Source organism: Pelmatolapia mariae, linkage group LG17 (genome assembly GCF_036321145.2).
Source record: "Pelmatolapia mariae isolate MD_Pm_ZW linkage group LG17, Pm_UMD_F_2, whole genome shotgun sequence".
Lineage (NCBI taxonomy): Eukaryota > Metazoa > Chordata > Actinopteri > Cichliformes > Cichlidae > Pelmatolapia > Pelmatolapia mariae.
In genome coordinates, this window is record NC_086242.1 from 31,475,968 (window position 1) to 31,485,140 (window position 9,173).

At 39.8% G+C, this 9,173-nt stretch overlaps 1 protein-coding gene across 1 annotated transcript; it reads left to right on the top strand.

The window, feature by feature from the left end:
- Positions 1-1,576: 1,576 nt before the first annotated feature.
- Positions 1,577-8,434, top strand: tm4sf18 (transmembrane 4 L six family member 18). Its single transcript, XM_063500977.1, has 4 exons — positions 1,577-1,959; positions 5,076-5,144; positions 5,632-5,774; positions 7,294-8,434. Exons 1-4 carry the CDS (start codon positions 1,780-1,782, stop codon positions 7,490-7,492), a joined length of 591 nt encoding a protein of 196 aa, XP_063357047.1. The 5' UTR covers positions 1,577-1,779; the 3' UTR covers positions 7,493-8,434.
- Positions 8,435-9,173: the final 739 nt, after the last annotated feature.

Here is a 9,173-nt window from a genome sequence, read left to right on the forward strand (position 1 = left end):
TTATCTTGATTTTAATCAAGTGGACTAAACTAGAAGAAAACGTTTCAAAAAGGGCTTGGATGTAGAGATGCTCGGGGCGATTCTTAATCATTGTTCTTGTAAGACGTTGTTACTTGGCACAAAAATCACAACAAATCTCTTCCTGCCTGGAAGCTGAACTTGCTTATTGCCTGACCTTTTTGGTGCGAGGCAACAAAATATATAAACATAATTATCAGAATCTCAAAGGCATTTCAGAGTGTAAGCCATTTCTGCATGTTTGCAGTGCCTGGTTTCAAGCAGGAAGGGTGAAGTGATTTGCATTTGTGTATGAGCTTTATCTTTTAGTGAATTTTTAGCCGCTGGGAAACGCCCTGCTGCCTCCCAGTCTAACACACAAACAGAACACATAAAGACAGAGGCACAGTGACAGAATAAATTACAGTGCATGCTTTTTCAAATCTGTGAAAAACTCTCAGCAAGTTGGTAAACAGCTTGAGAACCACTTAGCTGCCAGTTCACACATATCCACCGCACAGATTTCTCTTTGTAGAATAACGATGTTGGACTTTGTTTCAGTGTTGATCTCCTTAGAGCCCCTGGAGCCACCCTGGTACCACGCGTTTGCTCTCAAACATACACTCTGGTCTTACAAAATCTGCCTGAATCGACGCAGCTCTTTAGTCCAGGTTGTTAGCGGTCAGTACCAGCTTACCCTGCAGTTGATCTGGATGTGCTGAATTCCAGCTGGATTATAAAACAGCTCACAGTGTTGTGGGCATCTGAAACACACACATGTATACATACAGAGGTCACATTATGCTTTATTGACCTACATACACCTGCTGACCTACGGCATCATTACCTGAAACAAACAGGTAAATTGAATCAAACGCTTTAAAGCCATGACTGCCTACCCTACAGTGTGGAAACCTTTAATACACATTTTGCATCCACCGATCACACAAACACTGCTGTTGTTGTCCGATGACAAAACTAGTTTACTTGTTCACAGATTTGAATATGTTTTCACCTCTTTTAGACTTTCAACTGCATTTTTCTCATTACCTGATATACTAAAAATCTACACCACCGTGCAGTTTTAACCAATAAATAAAATAATTCGAGCAGCACCTTACATACCAACTAATACCAAAATAGATGTGGTAGGAAACTCAAAAAGTCCATTCTCAGCTAAGGCAGTCCTGCAGGTATTTAGAAAGCGATCTGGATTCCCACTAAAACTTCCCACTTCCCACTAAAACTAAATATTATAGACTATCCCAGATTATGGATCTGCTCTTATGATTAAGTCACTGTGAGGGAAATTGGCTCCTTGCTGTGTAAGTATAAAAGTGCTCTAAAAGACCCTGCTATCTAAGAGGCTGTGGGAAACACACACACACACACACACACACACACACACACACACACACACACACACACACACACACACACACACACACACACACACTTGTGGGTTTCTTCATTATATTTGTGCCAGAGTTCTATTGGGTCACCCTCCAGCTTCCTGTGAGTGTGTACTTCCTCATACGTGTGTCATGGCAGAACCTTCTCAGCAAAGGAAGGAAAATCTAACACACTAGCAGTTACACACACACACAAGCACACACACACACACAAACACCAGGGTCTTGTCACTTATTTTCGTTTCCTGCCTCCCCAGCTGCTCGGACCCTTCCCTCCCCTCTTTCACTCGGTCTCTGCCTTCCTCAGCCCATTCTAGCTCTCTCCTCTCCACCCTGTGGTTGTGAGCGTGGATTTTCTGGGGGGTGAGCGATGTGTTGTTCGGTGGGTTTTGCCAGGTCTCTGGGCCTGGCTCTGTTGCCTCTGGCCCTTTGCTGTATTGTGGCAAACCTGCTGCTGCTGTTTCCCATGGGAGAAATCACCTACATTAAGCAGGACCGCCTGGCCAGCTACATCTGGTACTTTGGTGGCCTAGGAGGTGGGGGGCTGTTGGTGAGTACAAAAAAATAAAAAAAACCCCTCTTTGATCATCTTGTGTTATATAATTTTTAATTTGTAACATTATAGTTTAGGGTTTAAGTTTGATTGGATCATCAGATATCTGAAGGTTGCATCTGTTTTTAGCTTCCGGTCATGGTGGTGACTGTGCTCAAAGATTCATTTATTTAATACTTTGTATCACATGGAGAATAAACACAGTGGAGTAGTGAAGAGAAAATATACTCTTCAAATTTTAATCAGACGTTATTATAATAGTTTAGCTCAATAGTAAACTCAGAATGGATGTATTGCCAATCAATAATAGAAAAACTAGCTAGTTATTTATCTATATTTTTTGTATGTACGACATTTTGAGGTTTTAGACAACACCCTGTCCAAATGCTCCAAAATAATTGATCGTAATAGTGTTTGTTTTTTCATTTTTTGCTGTTTCAATGGTTGGCAGCTGTAGTGGAGAAGAAGAAGAAACTAGAAGCTTGTGCGTCTGAAGGTTTATTTGTGTTCCATTTGATGAGCTGTTACTGAAAACGTGACATCACATGATACAGAGTTCAATGTCCTTTTACTAAAAGTTCAGCTTGGATGCTATATAATAAGCATTTTTTCTTCGTACTGTGGAAAATTTAAAATATGTGTCAGCAATGTGATTTGGGACAGATGCCAGTGGTGTATCTATCTCCTTTAGATTAGGTGAAAGGGTGAAATTCAGTGATTCTCAGTGTAGTGAGATTTCCTTTTCATTTGTAGCCAGCCATTGTTTATCATGAGTCATTTTCACTGCCGTGTGTAAGAAGCATTCTCTCACTCGTGACCATGTGACTCTGAAACACTACCCAGTTAGCAGATGAAATCCTTTAAAAGTGCGATTACAATTGCTGGATGCTTATGTCACCTTCCTGCCTCCCTCATTCAGCAGTAAGTGCAGCAGGTGCTGGCACATGTAGTCAGTGGCAGTGCCACTGTGTGTAAGAATGCCTCGCTTTTGTTGATAAGTTGATACTAGTCAATACTCATTTATGCTTTCAACTTGCTTTTAACTTCTACTAAATTAGTTTAGTTGTAGTTGAGAGGATTTTGGTTGAGTTTTGATTTTACGTCAAAAGTTTGTTAAATTCTAGTCGTTTTCCCATCAGCACCATTCAGACCGAGTGTTTGCAGTTGCTCAGTGAGAACAATGGAGTTTTGTGTGCATCCACAGTTAATCCGTCTGCTCTGCATGCCGCTGATCTGATGGGTTTATGCTCGGACTGAGCAGAAAGGAGCTGTTCTTTTAATTTGGTTTTGTGGAGGAACAGAGGAGAGACTGTAATTTTTTCCTCCCAGACAAGACCAAGTGTGTTAATCAGCAGAACACGTGCACATTTTGAGTAAAAAAAATATGCTCAGAGTGTCTGTGAAAGTGCTCAGGGTTTGTACAAGTTGTAACATCAAGACTTTGTGAAGAACAACACGATAAAGACTGGATGTCGTGCATTCCACTATCGCCTTGCCTATGTTTCTGATTTTTCAGTTTGGTCTTAATCGAAATGTTCAAGCTTTCAAAAACAGGCACCACTTATGGCAGGTTTTGAACCTTTAAAAAAAAAAATTTCTGAGTGTGATGAGTCTGTACGGCGGCATTGATAGCTGGTGGTATGAAGGCCTGTGAAGTTATGAGAGAGAGAACTTTAAACCTTTAAATCCTGCATAGGATAAAGGAAAGAAGCCTGAAAACCATATTGACTTACACTGTATATTCTCACTTTCCTGCTCTTTCTCTGTAATATGTCACGTCTTTAACTGCTAAAACGTTCTCAGTGTAATTACTTTTAAACAAGCCTTATAAAATACTTATAAAGGGCAGTCTGACTAAAATCCATCTTGGGCCTCTTTGTCTGAGAAAGGAAGGATTTTTAGTCTGAGTTTGTGTTAGTCTTTCTGTGCTACTCTTATTTTTTCCCTCTCTGGGCTTTATCTTTCTCTGTGGAAATGACCAAATGCCGAGAGTCAAAGAGCAAACTGAACCAATCAGGGCCTAATCTATTTTTGGGTTACTCCCTTCCTCTCCCTTGCTCTTCTGGCTTCCTTTTTCCTTCTCTTCCTTTCTCACTGTGCACCTCCCGCCGCTGCTTGTCGTCAGCCTCCCCTGCTGCCTCTGTTATAGGATGGGGCTTTAAGAGGGATGTCCAGGATGTGGAACAACACTCTGATCCCTCTCTTTGTTTCTGTTCATATGTTAATGTGTTAAACCAAGTGAACTGCCTTTCCTCTTTTACAATGTAGTAGGAGAGCAAAAGATACCGACACAGGGAAGAGGAGGACAGAAAATAAGGGATGAAGAAGATAAAAAGTAGATTCCTGAAACAAACAGATGTTGGATTGCCTTTAGTTCTTGAGTAGTACACACAAGTACACACAAGTATACTATGTGGCAGCTGCCGCAGTTCACACTGCACTTTATATGGCCTGTGGTCATGTTCGCCCATCTCAAAGTACTCGTACCATTAGGACGCAGAAGGGTCTGTCATAAAGTTATGTTTAATGTGCACTATTAATTAACTCCAGCTATAGCAAACCATTTCTCTCTGTTAGGGCAACGAAGAGAGAGCAGGTTTATTCATGTGGAGGTTGGCCATTTTGTTTTGGACCAGAGTCAAACAATGTACGATATGTATCATTAAAGTCACTTTGAATTTGGATCTCAGGGAGAATAGTCCCATTTTTCACCACCTACATGAAGCCAAGAATATCTCTAAGACTAAGTCCCATTAAAAAACTAACAGCTGAATGAACATTACAGCTTCAAGCTGATTGTGTTGAATATATGTGATTTGTTGTTAGGTGACATTTGTACAGTATTTAGTGCGGCAACATGACATTTGAGGATAGAGTGTGCCACATGTTGGCTAGATTGCAAAGCTCTTTGAGAAAACTTTGTGGTATATGCTGTATGAATGAAACACAGGATTTAACTTGTAAGCGGTGATCAACAGTAGGTGGCAGTAGAGATGCTGGTATAGAGCAATGAATTACTCTGGCAGCTCCTAGTAACCAAATGCAAAGATTGCTCTCATTGGGTGTTATTAATGGTCAATAAAACAAATAACAAATACTTTCTGTACTTTTAGATGCTGGTTCCAGCTGTTGCCTTCACCACGCTGGGGAAATGTAGTTGCTGCTGGAATGAGAGTTTAATGGTAAGAGACGTGTTAAGCTGTAAATAATGCTTAAAAATCTACAAAGGAGACGCTGTGCTGCACAGAAAATTGTGTTCACAACATGCAGGCCGTTATTTCCAAACTGCCGGCTGCCATTTTCATTTTCTTAAATCTAAATGTTTTCCTGTGTCTTTTCTTCTCACTACTAACTTGATTACAAGGGTAAAGTTTTTAAGCGGCCCAACACTGTGTCCTTATGAACTGAATGCTAATTCTAAGCCAGCTATGATAACTCAACAAGGCCCCCATTGTTAGGTAACACTCAACAAAGCTTGGCTCACACCCTTCAGGCCACAGGCACAGCTGCAGCTACACGTGTGTGTGTGTGTGTGTGTAGCAGCTGCCTCCGTATCTCATTTATGAAATGCATAAGTGAAGCAGCTTTCATTCAGGCAGAAATAAAGCTGCACAAAAACACGAAAGCACGTGTTTAAAAATCCCTTTGTGTGCTGCTGTTCCTCTGTAGATGTGTGGGTCAGTGTTGGCAGCTGTGGTCGGTCTGGTGGGGTCTGCCTACTGTTTCATCGTATCAGGGTATGCACTCCTGCAGGGCCCCCAATGCTTTACCTCATATGGATGGTCGTACCCCTTTGCAGACCAAAAGGGCAGGTAAGGATACATCCTAGCGCTTTGTGTGTGAAGATGTAGATGCCTGCATAGGTGCATATTTTGTGCGGCGTTGGTAATACAAAGGTATTTTTTAATATAAATACCTGTATAAAAACAAAACAAAAACAAACAGAAAACCAACTGTAAAAAAGTAACTGAAAAAGTTGTAAGTTGTAACTCTAACTTATAATGCTGCAACACTGATTAATAAAAGAACGATTATTAAAAGCATGCTTTTACACAGAAACTGTGAAAAGAGATTATATCACATGCATTATTATTTACGCATTATTACTATGTATTATATCAGGTAATTAAAATACAGAAGATCAGTCACCTTCAGTTGTGGGTCTCTCCCTTCACGTTTTTCTCCATTAACTGAAAAGCATGCTGGGATGAGATCAGTTAACTTGACCGTTGAAGAATATCCCGTTTGATTATCTTGAGAAAATTTGCAGTGTGCATTTGTGCTGTTCGATTAGTTTTGCAGCATTTAGCTGAAGCTGAGCAGAGAGTATAGCCATTTACTGGTATAGTCTGGTATAGTCTGGCATTTTTGCTGCATAACCAGCGGTTTGCACATGGCTGTAAACCCTATATTTCTATATATTAAGGTCTTGACTATTGACTTGGTTAGATGTTGCAAAGTTGATGTTTTTCTGAAGTATAAATAATTTTGTCAATAATTGTATCATATACTTTAGTTATTGTCTGTGGCCTTTCAGGCTGAAATGATTTGTGCATTCGTTTATTCTAAAAAAGCACCAGATTGTTGATTTGACCACTCTTAAAGCTTTTGCTCTCTCTCTGATAGTTTATTATGATTCTTCAGTCTACAAATGACCTCCCTCACTTGCACTGGCCTCCCTTAAGGCCTCATCTTTAAAATTAGAGTAGGAAAGCTTTTAATTTAACACTTTGAATCAACTTATCACATTTTGTCTGCTTCATTTATCAGTTCGCTTCAGTTTTATTTATGTAGCACCAAATCACAACAATAGTCTCCTCAAAGTGCTTAACCCTTTCACCCATAATGGACAGCTATTCAGAGGCAGTTTTCTTGTATTTGTGTCAGTGTTGATGGTTTACTTGCACATAAACCCCTACATTGGACACTGATATGTCACTCCATTCTATAGCCTGCTGCCCACTGGTCGTTTAAATTTCAGTCAGAGCATGGTATATCATGTTTAGGTGGAAACTAGCATTAAATTAAGGATTTTAAGTGTGCCTTATAGTGCGGAAAATACGGTACCTAAGAAAAATGCGCAACAGTGGGAAGGAAAAACTAATTTTTAAGAGGAAGAAACCTCAGGCAGAACCAGACTCAGGGAGGGGCAGCCATCTGCCATGACCAGGTTGGGGTGAGCATTAGGAGGTTAGATTTCTGCGTTTGAGTCTTCACTGCCTTTCTGGAGAGAATGTAGCGCAACAGCACTTGCTCTAATTTTCTGGATCAGTTATGCCTTCACCAGTTTGTGACTTGCTCTTTGATAATCACACTTACTCTCTGTCCCAGGTATCTTCTGCAGCCAGAAACGTGGACACGGTGCCTTCAGCCGGTTAACATTGTAGAGTGGAACATCACTCTGCTGTGTGTCTTACTGGGCCTGGCAGTGCTGGAGTTCATCATCTGTCTCCTACAGCTGGGAAATGGCCTAGTCAACGCTGTCTGCCGGCCCTGCTGCTACAAGCAGGAGTACAGTCTTAATGCTTAGATTCACCTGCACAGACATACCACAGATGCATGCAGATACAACCATAGCGTACACGTACAGTACAGTAATGGACACAAGCACAAAAGGAAGTCTCCACACATAACCTCACTGCAATGTGTGTGCGTGTGTGTGTATGATTACAGCACCACATCTCCAGTCAGCCAGGTTAGATTTGTAATCAGTTTATTTTCAAGTTCTGAAATTAGTCAAAGTCACCAGTGGTGCCAGGATATGTGTCTGCAACAATGTAGCTCTGTATGACTTTTTTTATTCCATAAGTAGGACATTGTAACTTACTTTAAAAGCAGGCATAGCAAGCCAACATGTACAGATAGTAAGAGAGGATCGGAGTATAAGGTTTACTGAAGTAAAGTCTGTCAAACGTGGTGCACAGGCTTGCTCAGTTTCTTCACTGTTATTTTATGTTGTATGCTACACAGCTGTGTTAACATTTTTAAGGCCTGAAGAGAGCTACGTTAATAACAGCAATCAGTATCAAATCAACTGCCTGATATTGTTTGATAATGTGAACATTACCTTCTTTTGGGTATTTCCTTTCCCTGGTTAATGGTGTTTTTGCAAGAAACAGTGCATGCTGCCATGATTTTAGTCTTTGAATGTGTCGTCTTGGCTAAAATGAAGCACAGTGATGTGCCCGTTATGTCTAGTTTTATTTTTGTGCTCCCAGGACTTGCAGCGTGTTGGATCACACATGCAACACAAGCCGATTTTCTTTTTGTGCATGTGTGTGTGTGCGTGTATGTTTTTACATCTATTTTCATTTTCAGTATACTTTGTTGTAAATTGTTGTCTTAATGTTTCTCAGATGCTAGTCCAGTGTTAACAAACATTATATATATATATATATACACACACACACATATATATTTTAGTGGCATATTTTTATAATGTATGGTTTGTTTGTGCTGCCTTGAATAAAAACGAACAATTTCTGTTTTATATGTATGTATCCAGAGTTTTGTTATTTTACAAACAAAAACAAAACAAAAAATCAAACTGTTGCTTCTGTAGAGGGAAAATATCCCAGAAGCAAATGCAATCATGTCCTTTGAGGTCAAAATGTGGATTTTTTTGTGTGCAGCTCCTGTGGTGTGTTGTAATCAATACTAGTGCTCTGGGTACTTGAGTTTCCAGAGTTGCCTGATACTGATATTTATCAGATTGAGTAACTGTTGCCTTTAACCCTGAGAGCCATGCAAATTGTTGCTCTTTTTTTTTTAAGCAATGTCCCCTCCCTAAACTGTGTGCACAGCGACCGTTTTCTCCTTATTCTGAGAACCTTTACACAAAGATAAATTAGGAATAGTATTAATTAATTATCCTAAACTGACCTTTAGCAAAGTAAACGCACAAGTAGGAATGAATCCAAACACAGAGACATCTTTATTGTTTCAGTGAAATGAATCTGGTTGTGACACAAGGTCGTTTTCAACATTTAACCTCTTGCATTTAAAATCAAACATCGGTATTTACTCAAAAGTCCACTTTTACGTAATTGGCTAAATATAACGTCACTAGATATTTTTTTTTTTTGCTGAACAGAAAAAAACTCCGATTTGACACAGATAAGAATCTTTAGATTCTTAAACGAACGATGTTGATTTTAAAAAACTTTATTTTAAGCTGTAGTGAAACTCTACAAGGGAGTAAATGATGAAGG